Here is an 18,268-nt window from a genome sequence, read left to right as displayed (position 1 = left end):
AGACGGGGAACGGTGAAGCATAATACAGCCAGGAGCAAGAGCAGGTGGATGAGTAAATTAATATGAAGCACATGGGGACAACAAACACGCACACACGCACAAATTAAAACACAAAAATAGAAGCGCCCGAAGAGTGTACATAAGGAAGAGGAGTGTATACAAGGAGGGGAAAATGGAGGGATTGTAAGACAAAACAGAAAATAATCATGACATAAGCCATTCATATCAAACAAAGACTAAATTAAATTGAAACGAGAGAAAATAAACAGCAAGCAACGTGAACAATGTCAGAAAAGCTTAAACAAGAGATAAAAATGGACTTTACTCGCATAAAACATACAGGGATCTGAGAGAAAAACAAGCAAACAGATAGATGCAGGAGACAAGGACCGCTGTGAACACAATTTGGGCCGACAATAACAAGAGCAAAGGTAGCATCTCCGCTCGGAAATTTCTGGTGTTCTGATGGCTTTATTGATCTGTTTGACTTGCAATGCTGAAACTAAAGAAACTACTTCACCATTTGCCTTAGAAACCATCCCACTTTTCCAGAAATAACCCCACACAGTGCCTCCCTGCAGAGAGCACAATCCGGGGTTTTTGGTACTTCTGAGAAATCAATTTCCCTTTCAGATAAGCCTCAAAGAACCTGCGTGGTGTAGGGAGTTTGTCTTAGGATTGCGGATAATCTTGAGCCTTCTCGAGCTAGTCAACTGGAAAAGTTTACCACATGCTTCCCCAGCTCTAAGCAAAGGAGAGTGGAGTTTTCTGAAGCATTTCCTGATCTGGATTTCTGCAGAGCTCCGGCTACAGAAACAGAAGCTGGGATAATAAGTGTGGAGGATTGAAAAGACAGAAGAAGCTACAGTCTTGGAGAAAGTTTATTGTATTGTCTCCTTCCCAGAGCATGTTTATATATATTTTTTTTGGGGAAATATGAAAAATGCATAGACAAACAAAGAAAAGTCCACATTTGTCACTGGGTTTGAAGGCATAATTATAGTAGATGCAAAATAATTTAAAACACAATGAAAGATCAGGACTTAAAAGCTGCAGAGGGCTTTATAATGTGGCATAATTTATTCTTGTGGATACAAACAGCTATAAGTCAGGCTCAGGAATAGTTGGATGGCCATTAAGCAATAAAAATGTGTTACAGAATATGTGAGTGTGTCTGAGCCTTTGGACTTACCCGTGGGCTGCTAAGAGGGCTGGTGGAGAGGCCTGAAGAGGCTCCACTAATAGACCGCGACCTGTGGCACAAACAAATAACACACAAAGGGACAGAGGGGATTGGTAAGATCAGCCTGCAGCCTGTTACAACTTTTCACAAAACACAGGTGGAAGTGAGAGATTGGTTTGCTCATTCATTTATTCATCTGAAAGCACAGAAGCATGTCATACTTAGCAGATCTAGTATCTAGCTTCATGCAAGCACAGCGTCTGTTTATAGAAAAGAGGATAAATGCACTACAGCACAGTAACAGCAGCACGGCACTGACAATCCACATTACTAAGATCGACTCCCAACTATTAGTCTCACACCACTTATGCTTCGGGTTCAAATATATCGATCTGTCTAATCCATAGACGACGTTGCACAGGCTACCATTCAAACCAGCTCCCTTTACCATCTGCAGACTGTTAATAAACCAAACATTTTGAGATTTTTGTGCCTTTAGGCATGGAAAATATCTGGAGCGGGAGAATAAAGAGGAACATTTGGTTGAGTGCCATTTGTCATGTTTGTCATTTCCCTCACAGATGCCGTCAATAACCCCAATGAGCGGAGTCCTGCTCAGAAATGAACAATCACAGCCCAATCTGTCTCCGTCAAACACGCACACACACACACACACACACACACACACACACACACACACACACACACACACACACACACACACACACACACACACACACACACACACACACACACACACACACACACACACACACACACACACACACCTATCAACACTTGGAAATACCAGCTGCTCATTGTCACAACATTGTCCCATTTTTGTCATTCAGTCTAAAAATCCACCCTCCTCCTTTTCTTTACCACTTTCCCTCCAGATCTCTGTCCTAACGCATTACAAGCACACGGATCAGGTTTTTTTTGTTTCTATTAGAGACGCTCGATATTGGCTTTTTTACCGATAACTGATATCCAATATCGCCTAACTCCTATCCTCCGATATTGATGTAAACCAATACCAGCATATACGGACCCCCCTAGTAAAATAGTCTTTAAAAATGCGTGCTTAAGCTTTGAACATTATCCGTACTTCCATTTGCCCGTAAGTCGATAATAAAAAAGCAGCTGAATGACATTCTCCCTGAGATAATCCTGCCAAACGCTCTGCGACGCCTTTAGGCCAAAGATAATTATTAAGTTCATGATGGAAATAAGTTTGGTTGATAAGGTCATAAAACAAGTGAATTCATGATTCAAAAGGTTCAAATGTTTTAGGTTCTGAAAACAGATCAAAGCGAGACTTCGCTGTTACAATCTTTCTTGTGTTGTCTGTGCGAAACGTTACGGTGACAAAACATTTATAAAGATCTTCATTTAGGAAAAGCAAACCTTCAGTAAACATTCCCGTGCTTGTTTTAGTTGTTGCTAGCTGGTAGGCTACACATGGCTACACGCCCTAAGGACAGCAGATCCTGTATACAGGCAAAGTCAAAATTATTCACAAGTTGTGCCAAATTAAACCAAAATATCTCATAAACTAAACCTCAGATCTGTCATACTTTGCAGAAGAGTTTGATGTATAATATGTGCATGTTATGTTAAGGTTGGATCACTAAAGGAGTGAAAACTGATAATGATATTTTCTGATATTTCTAATATCGGCCGATAATATCGGACATAATAATAATAATACATTTTATTTCAACAGCGCCTTTCTCGACACTTAAGGACACTTTACAGACAGAGATAAAATACAAACAATAAAAGATAGAACATCATAAAACAAACCGACAGATTGGAGCAAAGAGAGTAACTACTGGAATGCTAGACGGAACAGGTGAGTTTTGAGTCTGGTTTTAAAGAGAGTGAGGGAGTCAATGTTATGGAGGTCAGGAGGGAGTGAGTTCCAGAGCTGGGGAGCAGAGCGACTGAAGGCCCTGCTCCCCATAGTGACCAGACGGAAAGGTGGGACAGAGAGGTGGATGGAGGAGGAGGAGGAGGACCTGAGGGAACGGGTGGAGGCTGAAGGATGAAGGAGGTCTGAGAGGTACGGGGGAGCTAGGTTATGGATGGCTTTGAATGTATATAGCATATAGTATATTAGGGATGGCTATCCCTAATTTCTATTGTAAACTAATAAATCATATTTTCTAACTTGAGATTCGTTGTCACCTCCCATTCTGAAAATTGAGGCTTCAAGGGTAAAGTAAAGTCAAATTTAGTGGGTTAAAGAGAACATTGATTGAGTAAAGACACTTAAATCCAATCCTGGAGTAAGAGTTGAGCTAAATCTCTCTCTCTCTCTCTCTCTCTCTCTCTCTCTCTCTCTCTCTCTCTCTCTCTCTCTCTCTCTCTCTCTCTCTCTCTCTCTCTCTCTCTCTCTCTCTCTCTCTCTCTCTCTCTCTCTCTCTCTCTCTCTCTCTCTCTCTCTCTCTCTCTCTCTCTCTCTCTCTCTCTCTCTCTCTCTCTCTCTCTCTCTCTCTCTCTCTCTCTCTCTCTCTCTCTCTCTCTCTCTCTCTCTCTCTCTCTCTCTCTCTCTCTCTCTCTCTCTCTCTCTCTCTCTCTCTCTCTCTCTCTCTCTCTCTCTCTCTCTCTCTCTCTCTCTCTCTCTCTCTCTCTCTCTCTCTCTCTCTCTCTCTCTCTCTCTCTCTCTCTCTCTCTCTCTCAATGCTGGGACTATGTTGGCTGGGATCTCTCATTTCATCAAGCAGCTGACCAGACAGTTGCTATCATTTACATTCAAGTCCTTCGGTCCACAGAGACGCGCCCACACTCAGTCGCTACGAAGCTTGTAAACTTAATCTAACTGTGGCCGGAGCCTCTGGCCACTACGAGCATATTGTTTGGAGCCTCTCTGCATCTGTCAGTGCTGGACCAGCAGGTCTGCGTGGATAAGGCTACAGATGGTTATGCTGTACGGTAATGGGCTGTCACAGACTTACCACTGCTTCACAGTGAAGACGAATTGTTGTTGAGTATTTAATTTACAACGAACAACGTACACAGTTTAGGAATCATTTATCACTGACTGGAAAACCAAGGCACCGTGTCGTTAAATCACGTCGGAGGAAATGTTGGATCAACGGTTGCTCTCTTTACTTTTAAAGTCTTGTCCAGGATGCTCTGGATAATCTGGGCTGGCACCCTCATTAGGAAACTCGGTTCCACATACTTTAGGTTTTTATGTATAATAGTTCTTTCCTGATCCTGATGGGTAAAAGCATGCACATGATCAATAATGGATGGACTACCGAAACACACGGACATTTAAAACCAAAACATTATGATTCTATGGAGCTATCACGGGTGGTACTAACAGCATTTTTTGATAAAGTGTCAGGGAAAACCGCTTTATCTCAATCACTGCCACTGACTAAAGTCATCATTTTAAATCCAACCGTTCACTGCCAACGACGACTAAAGTCGTCATTTGCATTTTTTTTACTGTGTGGGCATCGGAACGAGCCCCCGCACCGTGAGAACAAACATCTCATCTCTAAAGCCGATCTTCATCCGCATACGTCACACGTCACGTGATCAGGAAGCAGAAAATCCATGTGTTAGGAGATCGTTTTGGGCCGCTGCTGTAAAGAAAAGTGAGGCGCAAACCGGAAAAGCTTCTGCCGATCACAATTCGACAACGGCTTATGAAAGAACGGATAAAGCTCGAAACGCACGGATTCTTCCTGATGTAAGAGATGAGTCTCCGCTTTGTTTTGGTTGTTTTGGCGTCAACATCATCCTAGCGTGCAACGCTCTGTGACTCTTAAAAAAAACTGTACAAACGGTGAGAAATGCTGGCAGCGAATGAGTTAATTAGACTTTTGTTCTATATTATTGTTTGTGTTTTTCACTCTTACCAAAGATCATCAAACACTGGATGGATGTCACTCTCAGAAAATAATCATTCGATGCACCGTTACTGCAGGTTAGCATCTAGAGTTAGCTCAATTCAAACATTAATATGGCTACTGCTCATCGGTGTTACAGAGCTATGACTTCATTTTATTGAAGTTGAGAGTCACTGGCAACACAAACTTATAATTTATCACTCAATACTCTGGTTCATCACTGGTCCCCTTTTCAACAGCCAACACTGTGGTCTGTATCCTCCTGTCAACTGGCCATCTCTCCACTGGTATCTGTTCACAACACAATCTTTGGCAAATCTCATTTATACCCTTGCTCACGATTCAACATCTCCAACAAGCGTCGGCATTTATGCTCCAGTAACTTAATCTCTATGATTATTCCCAAAGTCTGCAACACTTCGGCTGCTCCAAATGACTGGAACGAGCAGCAAAAGTCACTAAAACTCACCTTCTCCGTCACATCTACAACTCAATACAATCCTTTCTGATCAGTGTGTCTGCCTTTGATTGCTTTCAGTCTGTCTTGAATACTCAGATTACATTTTTAGAACGTATGCAGTGTTCCAAATATACAAATAAAAATAAAAAACATCTAGAAGAAAAATGGACTTTTCTTTTTCTTTTCCACAAACTTCCAAACAAACCCCATGCTCTCAGTGGGAGATGATCCAAAAAGTGTCTCCTAAGCTGTGGGAGCCTAAATCTGCTGTACCTGCAGAGACAAGAGCATCGATAAAACGAAAACTGAAATGAAAAGTGAGCAGAAAGAAAGTTTCCTTCCTCTCTTCCTTTGCATCCTATAAAGTTTCTCTACATGAGTAAATATTCATGTAAATCAACATGCGGTTTAAATTCATTTACCTTCTTTAAGCTCTGAAACCCCCCGAGGACTCGTGCATTAATATTCCCATCTTAACTTCACACAGCAGAGAACCCCCTTCACCGATATCACTGGAAGAGGCGTTTCATTTGCGCTCGTTTTAGCCTCTTAACTACATTTGTGTCAGTAATCACCAGGGGAGCCGGACTCATTAAGATTGTTTAGACTACTCCACATCTGAACTGCAAAAGACAACTAGAGCACATCTCGACCAGAAAAGAAAATCCATTGAAATTCTCGTTTTCACACCACAGCACTTTTCCATTTTTCATTTACATATCATTAACCTCCCTTCATTTCTCCTGGCATGTTGTTAAGATTTCAAATTAAATCAATTGGATTCCTTGAGCTTTGAGTTATAGCTTTAAATATATTCTGGGATCCACTTGGGTGTATGAAGAATAAAACAGGTATTCACATGAGATTCCAGTCATTTGCATTGCTGTGCAACGCAGCCACAGCTGCATTTATCCCCAAATCTATTCAATTATACTTTACAGGAGCTGCCAAGTCTCAAGTCATGCGTATTTAAAGAGCCTACATGAGATACGAGAGGCAGAAAATACTCGATGTGAACCGGGCTTCTGATATTCCAGTTACGTAATTTCAAATAAAACAGTTTCTCCCGCTCTTTCAAGTTTTATGCTGGTGGAAATGTATCCTGTCAAAACACGTTTCAAAGCCAGTCTTCTCTCTGATGGCCTCTGATCTGAAGTCCTACCAATCTTCAGTGCTGTCAGCAAAAGTTTGCTGTCGGGAAAGTCGGTCAAATCTTTGGACATTATGCTGCTCTCTATGCTTTGTCCCCCCCCACACACACACCCCGACACCAGCATCTAAACGCACACACAAGCATGTACATGATCCAACCAAGTGCAGACGAGATTAAAGAGAAAAGTCAGGGGTTTTCTCCATTTCTAACAGCTACAGCCAGTGTCTCACTGATCTTTGGCGGTTGGCAACAAGCTGGGAGACACAAATCTGTGGGAGCAACCATGCAAGTTTTACTTGAAATCAGGGTTAGGCCTAACCCCAACGCTAGTGCAAGGCAATCAAATGTAGTTATAATCAAATTCAATCAGTTTTTTGCACTAAAAGGGTTTAGTGTCCAGCAAAGGATTCCAGGCGTGGATGAATACGGAGAATGTTACAGGAGAAAAATTGAGAATACTGTGAGATGTTATTTAGAAACTCATGGCAAATCAGCCGTCATCAACAGTTGGAAGTCGGTGAGACACCAGCCTAATTTGAGACTAGACAGAGTAAAACTAGCAGCTTTTCCACATGAACACATCAATCCCAAACCAACAGCAGAGGCGTTTGGGACCGAAGGTCGACTGTACACAAGAGACGCAGAAACGAGAAAACCACCATCTAAAACGAAAAGGAGGAGCCTCTGGAGCAAAGGGTGAGTGCCAACGCTAAAATGAACTAAGAGAAAGATGCAGACAAAGTGTTTTTACAAACTGTGCAATTTTACATATTTCAACATTTGACATGCATTTAAATTAAAGGAATCATATGAGAAACCTAAACAGTTTCTTCTCACGAATGTCCCTCCATCCACGCCTGTCCAGAGCCATCTTTTAGGTTTTGAGTTGATTGGTGATACAAATAACAGTGGATCCTGTTTTTAAATTATAAATTATAAATTATAAATGTGACAAACAGTTGAGAAAAAGTGAAAGGATGAGTAAAGTATGTTTTTGAACTAATTCAATCTTAAAATAAAACAAGAACCCCAGAGCAGCGGTGGCTACTTAGTAGCTAACCATCGCAGGCAGTGTGTGAATCTGAGGGTGTGTGAATAATGGAAGAGCTTTGAGTGCTGAAAAAAGCGCTATATGAATCCATTCCATTATTATTATTATTATTATTATTATTATTATTATTATTATTATTATTATTATTATTATTATATTTCTAGAACTGCCTGCAGGAATGGAGCAGAGATGTGAAGGAACAAGGAGATCAGATGCACTGCAAAAACAGATCTCCAAGTAAAAAAATAGATAAATAAATTTTTTTTAGACATTTATTTTATTATTAGCCTAAAAAATTCTTCATTAGAAAATTAGCATTAATTAAAATACGGTAAAAATTCTCAAATATGATCAGAATTTTCTAGGGTAAGCAGAAGTTGCTTGGCTAAAATTCTTGAAACTAGCAGGAATCAAAATTTTGATTTACTTTCCGATGCACCTGAATCAAGTCAGCTGGAGGAGAACGTCGCTGCAGATGCCAGCTTTTTACCGGATATTCTGACATCTCGCCTCAGATTGGCTAACAGCAACGTGACTCTACCACAGACTCGGCTTGCTTTGCAACAAATTGCACAGGCATGGAGGAGTTCTGCTGTGTGGTGGAGTTGCTAATGCTAACAGTTAGCTTCTACTAGTCGAGACATTTTCTGCCGTTTCCTGGAAGCTAAACCAACAACAGCCTTCCCCGTCGCGAGTCAAGATGGGCGAGTCCATGAATGTTAAGTGACAGTGTGACGTAGATCTGTCAGGACATTAAAATCCTAGAGTTTCACCGTCTATTTTCTATCAGAAGCTAATGAAGGAGATAGGTGTAGGAGACTATTTTCATGTTCAGCCTGCATGAAGAACTCAGAGACAGATTATAATCAGAAAAAGGTTTTAAAAACGGGTTTTCAGTGTTCTGCACCTTTAAGATTTCTAGCCAAGTAACTGCTTTTCCCATTGGTAGATTTTATTTTACTCAAAACTAGAACATTTGGATCGCATTTAACAATATCTACCTTACTTTTCAAAATTTTCTAGAGAATATTTTTTCTTTTTAGACTGAAAATTAGATAAAAAGTTAAAAAATTTGATTTTTTTCAACTTTCTTTAGGAATCAGTTTTTGCAGTGTAGGGCATTTTATGCAAGGGATGAACCTTTTCAAAATCTATACACTAAATTCACCATATACCTTTGCATCGATGCTGGATTCCACAGCTTCTTCCAGCATTTCTGCCAATGTGACAACTATTAGGCAGACTGGGTTATCACTTACTCAGATTCAATCTTCCCTGCTGGTACAAATGTCACTGCCCCTGAGCAGAAGTGTGCTGTGTGATGATATGTTGGTTGTTGAAATACGGAGGGTTTTAAATCAGTGGGAGTGCGGTTCTGGCGTCGCTCGAGCGTTTCTAACGTGGCTAAATGGAGAAATGCTCTGCATCTGGAGAAAGTGGGACACAGTTTGGTAGAACTGATCATCAATGCAGTCAGATTATGAGCAAAAGAGATAATTAGATTAATGGCAGAACGAGTGAGGTTGTTGATACTAAGGCTCTGAATTTTACATTTCAGGAATAAATTATTTAGAGGTTTAGTATAAAATTAGGGAAAATTCCATCCGGAAAACTTTCCGATGAGATGTAGATGTTTAAAGATGTGACACTTTGACATCAGCATAGATTTTCAGGCTGTCAGCCGGTATAGTTATTTATCATTAAGCGTTTTCAGTATTTTTAAAGAGGATTCCCTCCATAGAAAGCATGGCTGCATCTTTTTCCTTTCCTGACACGGGTGGGACACGGAGCGAGGGGAGGTGGAAGCGTGTGGAGCGAGAGGCAGGTGAATACCTTTCTTCTTTGCTGTATTTTGCTCTGCCGTCAGGAATATCCAAGCTTTTACTGAACACTGATTTACTACAGTGAGACAGAAGACAGAGTGAGCACAGATTCAGTCTCCATTTGTGTTCACAAGCCGAGCTGCCAGATCCTCCAGACACAAACACTCGCACAGAGCTAGATGTTGTCGGGGTTCTGTTTTACCTTTGTCCATGTTGCGTCATGTCGATCGCCCTCCTGGCAGGAACTGGAGAACCTCCATCTGTGATGCTGAGGACCTCCATGGACTTCCTCTCCGGTCTTCTCTTGCCATGACGATTCAGCATGGGAGAATCCACCCGCTTCTTTGGGGGATCTGAGTCCAAAACAAAGACATTGATTGTGAATGTGTGTGTGTGTGAGTGTGTGTGTACTGAGCAGTCTTAAGTATTGCGTGAACGTGTGTGTAGGAGCTTGAATGATGCTTAGCGATGATCGCATTGACATTCTACCTAATAGAGAATAAGTAATGGCTTCCTTCCAGACCTTGAACTAATGGTCACTGTATCGACTGTATCACATTCACCGAAAGAGGAGTCTATTCATCAAAATGTCGTATCTCACAGGTGTCTGGGTTGAGCATCGCCATCCCCGCTCGGCTCTCCGTGGATAGAAATCATTGGAGCTTTCTAATTTCTCATCATCCATCCATCCATCCATTATCATCTGCTTATCTGAGGTTGGGTCGGGCAGCAGCATAGGAAGAGAGGCTCAGACTTCTCTCTCTCTCCAGCTACTTGGGCAAGCTCCTCCGGAGGAATCCCAAGGCGTTCTCTAGCCAGCCGAGAAACTTATGGGCCATTCCCATCTGTACCGGGTCGGCCCGGGCCGGGTAGCCCCAGTCGGCCCCAGCCTGGCCCGGTTGATTCCACACATCCTTGTCTTAAGCCCATGTGGGCTGATTCTACCCACCAATCAGAGGCTTGCTCTAATGGAAGGTGTGAATTTGCTGTCAGCAGTGGGTGTGTTGGTCCTGGTCGGCCTGAAGCAGACCCCCTCGAGAAGAGGGCTGAGAATGAGCCTTGGTTGGCCCGGAAAAATACCAGGCCACCCAGATATGTAAACAACCTACGCTACCCAGCCCGGGCCGACCCGGTACAGATGGGAATGGCCCAGTAGTCACTCCAGCGTGTCCTGGGTCTTTCCTTGGGTCTCCTCCTGTCCGGAAAACCTCACCAGGGAGGCATCTTAACTAGATCCTAACTTTCGATGTGGAGGAGCATCGGGTTAACTCTGAGCTTCTCACCCCATCTCCAAGGGAGAGCCCCGACCTCCCTTTTTAAATCTGACAAGGTTTTATTTTATTTTATTTTATTTTATTTGTTGTCTGAATGCTTGTTTGGATTCCAACCGATAGCCAGATGATCCATCTCCAGGGTTTAGCCAGACTTATTGTAGATGTGCATTTCTAGTCAGGCTGGATTCAGCGTTGCTCTTTCCAGGCCTCACCGATCTCATTGCGAGGTGGAAGGTTCTGGTCCTCCTGACTCGGGTACCTCTCCTTCCGATCAAGTAACAAGAAGTAGATCATCTTTTCCTGGTTCTCACTGCAAAGAGCCAAACGTTTATTGTTATTTTACAGACTTAGAAACAGGAAGTAAAGCAAATAAGTTTTAAATAATTAAGCATGCATATAAAAGTGACACTAATCTGCAAAGGCAATCACTTTGATTCATGTTCATTAACATGTTTAGGGTGCACAACCGTTTTCCACATTAATATTTATTTGAATAATAATACGTGCAGAGTTCCTTTAGGATGCAGCCCATGCACGGTGCCTGCTGGTAGGCATCAAGTCTAAAGAAAGTATCAAACCAGTAAAAGTTTGACCTTTTTTCCTTCTCAGCAAATCAGGAAACCTAATAGCTTTAGCCTCTGTGTAACACTTTATGCAAAACGCCAAGGGAATAGGCCTCTATAATAAAGACAGATTGGAAACCAGTAGGAGGCAAAGAGAGAAGGACCTGCAACTTCAGCTAAAATGAAGCAGGGCGAAGTGAAACCAAGATCGCACACTTTCCTCCTCTTCAGCACAATTGCTAAACTCTCCCAAGAGAATGGAAGCAAATGAAGGCGCCAAATTTTAAAAATGCTAAATTAGCAGCGGCATATTTATAAGACACGAGCGAAACAAATCAAAAACACACGTAGCTCAGACGCAGATAGCAGAACAACAACGTGAACCAGGAATGTGCTCGTGGACGTGGAAGTGGCGAGCAGCGTTAGCCAACAACAGCCAAGTGATCTACGACTTCGGACATCTAAAGCGACAGCTTCACAGGATTTCATAAGAGCTGGGGAGAAACCGAAGCGGAGAGGCACAAAAATTCTTCTCATTTCTTCCTCACTTCCTTTGATCGTAGCCTCTGACGACTGTCCCCGTCTTAATGTTTGATTTTCTAACTCGGATTTCTGATCCATTGATTTTCATGCTTCTCTCGCCTTCCGTATTCTTCCCCATCTCATTTCCACCCGTCCTTCTGTGTTTTTCTTATTTCTTTACACTCACTCATCTGAGAGCAGGTCTTTCAGAAGTTTGTTTTTGTCTCTGAAGCAGCCGAGGGAGTGCATGCTGTCCAGCACATCTGGGTCGATGTCTTCTGCGGAGGGAAGGCTGCGGATGGTTACCTTTCTAGGCACAGGCTGCTCGGGCTCCGGTTCGTTTTTACCCCCACTGGGAAGATTAGGAAAAACGACATTAAAACACAAACAAGGACGTTCCCAGCTTGAGCGATTCTGAAGGCTCAGATTTAGACAAAAATGCACACATTTAATAAGTTGACTTCAAATGACAAATATGAGTTCTTATCGATTTAACAAAAATCTACCCAACTGTTTTCAGCACCTTGGGCTTCCTGACAGGGTTGCGGAAGGCGCTTTATAAATAAAGCTTTGATTTTGATTTGATTTGATTCAATAAAATATAATTCACTTGTTTTGAATGTGGAGATTAAAGAGCTTTCTTTCACAAAATAAACTCCTCATCCGTCCTGTTGATGCACAATCCGTCTCATGTTTTACAAAATTAGGTTTCTTCATATTTCTTGCTTCATCTAAAACGATTTTTACCATCTTTTGTCTCCAAAATAAAACTCGAAACTATTTTTCTTCAAAAAGTAACAGTGGATAAAAACAGATAACTCATTGTCTTTTTCTACAAACGTCTATTCAGACAGATATTTAGACAGATCCGAGTCAATATGCAGCTCATTAATTCTTTCCTGAATGTATTTTTCTTGTTCTAGTGGGCTTGATGGAGCATTAACTCCCTCCATTTGGCAGCTATTAAAATAACACAAGTCATCTGTAATGCTGCGAGTTCGCTTTTACCCCACATAACTCAGTTATTCTAAATCAGGCGTCTGCAAACTGAAATCGTCTTTACCATCACTTTCTCTGAATATCCAGAGCCAGATGCTCCACTTCACCCTTGCGCTACAGCTCAAATAGTCATTTACAAAGTGTTTATGGCTCCCATCATGTTTTATTCTTATGAGAATATCTTGCTTTATATTGTCGTCTGTCACATGTGGATGTTTAAAGTGTAGTGCTTTCCAGTGGACGTGCATAATTTTCTTCCACTTTTAGAGCAATTTGAGGTATATCTGTCAAAAAATGTTAGTTTTTTGGTAGATTTATGAGTGAAAATACTCTATATGTCAGAAAGCTGCACAAAGCGAGGAGCAGGCTGTTGTAAAACTGGTCATCTGGAGTCAGTTTTACCTAATTCTGGCCCTGAAGTGATAAAAACTACACACTGAGCATTTGCTACAACTTATGTGCACGAATACGTTTTGGAAACACAGACATCTTGTATTTTTGTGTCATTCTGCAACAAATCTTCATAATAGCAAACATTAAAGCAGGGAAGCTGCAAAAGGTACCTTTTTATTGTTAAACTTAATATACATGTTTCAGGTTGAAGTCAGTTCTGGTCAAAGTTAATCGGAGCCACGTCAGGGATGCTGAAGAGCTACAACCCTAACTCTGGGCAGCGAGAGTAAAGGGTTTTCAGTATTGTTAAAATGGGCTTTAGGAACTGCTGATGGATTGAATTCAACCGTTTTCTCAGAAAATATTTTACAAAACTTTACTTGCAAAATAAGACACCACTAGGTGTCACAATAGAGCAAAAAAATCCAAGAAAAATATTCAAACTTTTAAACAAACTTTAAAAGAAATAGAAGTTAAGTCTGTGTTCCTCAGCATCTTTATGGATTCATCATTGGACTAATTATTTACTCAACGGAGAACAATGTTTAGCTAAAATAATATTTTGTGTGAGTTTATCATGATAAAATATTACATTTAATAAAACATGCGTCTGGAGGTTTTTCTTGGCACCATTTGGACACATGGTTGTCTGAATTTCCCCTTTCATCATAGTCAAGTTTCCTCTGACAAACATCCACATTCGTCACAAAGAAACTTCCTTTCATTCATTCATTTGTGCGCTCATTCAGCCAGTCATCTGTCAGACCGCCCAGCTGCAGACACAGCGACTTACTCACTGACAAAACACACACTACATTAATCTCATGTCCTCGCTCCTATCTCCTCTTGTTTCTTGTATCAGCCTGGCTGTCCGTTTGCATGATCTTCCAGTGCAGATGAGAACCATAACTCAGTCACTTCTGACACTCTCCTCCCAGGATTCATTTATTTCTGCTGCACTGCAACAACGGTTCGTGCTTAACTTAATTAAAGTCTATTAATTTAGGTATAGTGAACATATCTAATCTTTAGAAGCCAGGAGCCTTCTGAAAAATTATGTTAGCTTAATGAAGTGAATATCATTCTGCAGCAAATGTTAAACAATGCACTCACTTAGGTGAGTTTAATCTCTACATCCCTGCTTGTTCCCTTAGGCCCTCTCCTTGTTCACTTGACCATATGCTTCAAATTTTCTTTCATGCACTACCAATTTACCCCCACGTCCCCGAGAGTGAAGTCATGCCCTGCATAAATGTACTCCTGTGTACATAGCTGAAACCCAAAGTCATTTTTCATGCGGTAGCTCCCTTCAGGTTCTACAAGCCCTGCAGAGTAGTGGGGGTGTAACGAGGAGGAAAGGAAAGCTGAGGACTTACATGTACCACGTGTGCTTCTGGATTACTTCTAACTGTAAAAGACACAAGGAGGAAAACAAAAAATGCAGGTTAATGAATGACTTTTCGTTTTTTTTCATGGTTAAACCAAAGATATTCAAAGTAAACATGCAAATCTGGATGCATAAAACAAAATATATACATTTTCTTCTATAAAGATATTTAGGGGTGATGAGATAATTAAACCGTTTAAAGGTATAGCGGAGGGTTTTTGTCTTCTGGGTGGATAAGCTGAACGATTGATCCGCTTAACTGTTGATGATTATGGTGAAGCTTTCACGCTAGGCAGTCGTCGTACGTGCTCGTTCCTGGGTTTGTTTTCACTTCCTGTGCATGCACATTTTGTTTATGTGTGGAGCCACACGCGTTCATCCGTTCATTCTACCTCCGTTCTCACCGGGATCTTTTGAAAATGGGTGAGAGTCACAAGAGAAAAAAGTGTCTCACAAGCAATAAGAAGCAAAAGGCATTCGAAGTGAGAAATAAGACGAGTTATTTTAGGAGACTCTTTTCAACAATGGAGTGCGCTGAAAGTGAAGGTTGGGCTCTCCAGACGGCTTTTTCGCCAGTTTTCTGTTTGACAGAGAAGCGAAAGTTCGTCATGCTTCTTGGAGAAATTCATTTCAGATTACCGCTAGAAGAAGTTATCTACGACTATATTAGATTCTGATCAGAGAATCAACCTAATGGTTATTAGCAGAGAAGTTTATCCCAAGGAAAACACTTTATTGATCCCGCGGGGAAAGAAAAAGAAAGAAAACGCTTATTCAAGGGGAAAACATATGCTGCAGAAGCATAAACAAATCAGAAAAGGAATAAGGTGCAGACGTGGACAGATGTAAGCCAGGTGGAAGAAGAAACAAGAATTAGAATAAAACAGGAACACAAATCTTCTTCTCTTGAGTGAGCGTGTGCAGCAAGGCCGGCAGCTACTTGTAAACAGAGCGTGCACGAGGATAACCGGGCGTTCTCTCTCGTGCACAGCTTCTCAAAACGTGGCGAGCGCGGATCATTCCTGAGATTCACAAACATTCTCCGCCACACCTTTAATGCAAACCGGGAACAAACAAACACGTTGAACAGCAGAAGTAAATAATGTCAAACAAGGAGAGGGAATCGACGGGCGCTTAAAGCTGAGACTATGATCTCCCTCTCACACCGCTGACCCCGCCACGCTCCCGGTCTGAAGGGAATCTCACTTTCTCAGTTTTTAGCATCACTCTTACTCACACAGAATCCCTTCCTGCGCCTGTCACCGCACTTCTAATACAGCCACTTTGTCACCAGCTCTGTCAACATGGCCTTTCGCCAACAACACCAAAGCACAAAGAGACAGAAACAGCGAGCCAAAGGGCAACAGAGAAAAACGTCTGCTACGATGGCTCCACGGTGTTTTAAATGCCCACAGAAGGGAAAATGGGATCAATGTCACTGCTGGGACTTTTTAATTTGCTCACGTCGCCATTGTGGAACCACGGGAGATACACGTGGCAGCTCTAATTATTGTCACTCATTCAGAGACATAGTTCATGTGTGCATGTCTCCATCAATATCTTGATGTTTCCTTCATCCCACAGGACCGGTCTCGTCGCTGTAGACCTGATGGATGACTTTGTGGGATATTAGTGCAATCACAGAGCTGGTTACCGACGGCAGGTGACTCCTGTCTGCCTCGACAGAGGTCACGGTATCGACAGAGATACCCCGGCTGTCAGATACAGGCCAGTGGGTGACTTACTCTCTCTGCCTTTTATTGAAGGCCTGGAGGCAGGAGGCCGGCGTGACACACAAGCTGGGAAGTGATGTGGTTAGAGGTAAAGAATAACTTTAAAGGGATTTGACCATAATGTGTGTGTGTGTGTGTGTGTGTGTGTGTGTGTGTGTGCACATGCTTCTCAGATGTTGTGTTTCCATACAAAATCGTTCCTTTTGTGACCTGGCTAAGATGCCAGCATATCACAACCACTTTGGCAGTGAGTGGCATCACTGATAAGCTCCAAAAAGCGTCCACGGACATTAATAACATTAAAAGTTTTATTATGTCAGAGTACGTCATAATTTAATCCAATCAGGGGCAGCCGAGCAGATGCGATGCAACAAGCAGCGTTCAATCACCAAGAGAAATGCTGTATTTTCTGACGCTCTGCTGGAGACCACAAAGCAGCGTACAATACTTTTTTGGGGGTGGGGGGGGGGGGGGTGGGGGTGAAATGGAGAAACATGCATGCTGTGAAAATCCAGTAAAATTACTGAGACGTTTAGATAGCTGAAATGGGTCTATTAGCTTCAAAAGACTAAAACAAGTGGTTTCTTTGCACTTTTACAAAATAAAAAGTTTATTTACAAGTTTAATATTGAATGTCTCTGACAATGATGCACAAAACTCAACCTGCACCTCTCCCACACCTGTATGATCTGCCTGGAATAATGCATTAGTTTAAAAGCAGTGTTGCGAGTAATGCGGTACAAAAGTAATTAATTACTCTAATGCATTGCTTTTTGCTGTAATGTGGTAATGTAAGGCATTACAGGGAAAGAAAATGGTAATATTTACTCAGTACAATTGTCAGTAATGCGGTAATTACAATGCATTTTTAAACCCAGAATCAAGATGTGTTCCTTAAAAATTCAAATTGCGGGAAACCTGAAGAAAGATCCAGTATCTGCATATATTACGTCATTTATGGACTCAGCTTTGCGGGCAGAGAGGACGCAGCGGTAACGGCTCAACTACTCCAGCTGCGTCCTGCACGCGGCCGCTGCAACATTCACAAAATCGCTCCACTAAAACAAAATAATTCACTTGCGATCGTTCATATCGGCGCATATTCTCTGGTATTTTGTGCTTTTCTGATGTGCTTTGCCTCAGCTGAGTTCATAATCTGTGCCCCGGTGATTTCAACTCATTGCTGCTGGAGCACCGCGCATGTGAAGATCCCTTTGGCTGATAGAAAGTAGGAAGTCTAGGAAACAGTTTTTCTGGAAGACGGAGAAAACATGCAGCATGCAGGAAGGTTAGAGAGAGAAAGGGCAGGAAATTATTCAAATAAAATCAAGAAAACAAAACAAAGTGCTTGAAAAGAAAAAAGTAGGTAGATTTATCCCCAACACACATTTTTACCAGTGAAAAGCAATAAAATATACGCATTTAATATTTATACATGTGATAGAATCAGATCACCCCAGAAGTCAGTCCCACATCCAGGGCCGTATCAAGGCATTTGGGGACCAAGGCTAGGCTTGGAGCCCCCACCACCTCACTCCCTGCTCAGTTAATCTAAGATGGCAGCGTGCTGAGAGTACAGATTGTTGTTGCTTTTATTTAATAAACAATCATTTTAAATCACTGTTGTTATATCTGACTGTGTTTAACAGCAATCCTAGCTCAGACACCACATCACCTTCCACATATATGTCATGAGCTCACTGAGCGTCAGATTACCAGATTCATACTGAAGTTGTTTTGGTGAAAGTAACTTAAAGTAATGCAAAAGTAGTGTAATGCCTTACATTTTAAAATCAGTAATATTGTAATGTAATGAATTACTTTAAAATGAGGGTAACAAGTAATAAATAATGCATTA

At 41.7% G+C, this 18,268-nt stretch overlaps 1 protein-coding gene across 8 annotated transcripts in view; it reads right to left on the bottom strand.

Moving 5' to 3' along the window:
• Nucleotides 1-18,268, bottom strand: part of brsk2a (BR serine/threonine kinase 2a) — a 229,253-nt gene that overhangs the window by 17,840 nt on the left and 193,145 nt on the right. For 6 of the 8 annotated variants that reach the window (XM_054733232.2, XM_054733234.2, XM_070550435.1 and 3 more), the window contains exons 9-14: nucleotides 14,667-14,698; nucleotides 12,086-12,250; nucleotides 11,026-11,123; nucleotides 9,742-9,892; nucleotides 9,550-9,615; nucleotides 1,193-1,253 (exon numbers count right to left, since the gene is read on the bottom strand). In XM_054733232.2, the coding sequence (XP_054589207.2) occupies nucleotides 1,193-1,253; nucleotides 9,550-9,615; nucleotides 9,742-9,892; nucleotides 11,026-11,123; nucleotides 12,086-12,250; nucleotides 14,667-14,698 (573 nt within the window). The remainder of the gene's footprint in view (nucleotides 1-1,192; nucleotides 1,254-9,549; nucleotides 9,616-9,741; nucleotides 9,893-11,025; nucleotides 11,124-12,085; nucleotides 12,251-14,666; nucleotides 14,699-18,268) is intronic. The other 2 variants (XM_070550436.1, XM_070550438.1) reach the window with 1 other exon arrangement.

The sequence above is a fragment of the Nothobranchius furzeri genome, chromosome 4, assembly GCF_043380555.1.
Source record: "Nothobranchius furzeri strain GRZ-AD chromosome 4, NfurGRZ-RIMD1, whole genome shotgun sequence".
NCBI lineage: Eukaryota > Metazoa > Chordata > Actinopteri > Cyprinodontiformes > Nothobranchiidae > Nothobranchius > Nothobranchius furzeri.
The sequence above is the reverse complement of the archived record's forward strand: the minus strand, read 5'-3'. Positions and strand labels throughout refer to the sequence as shown.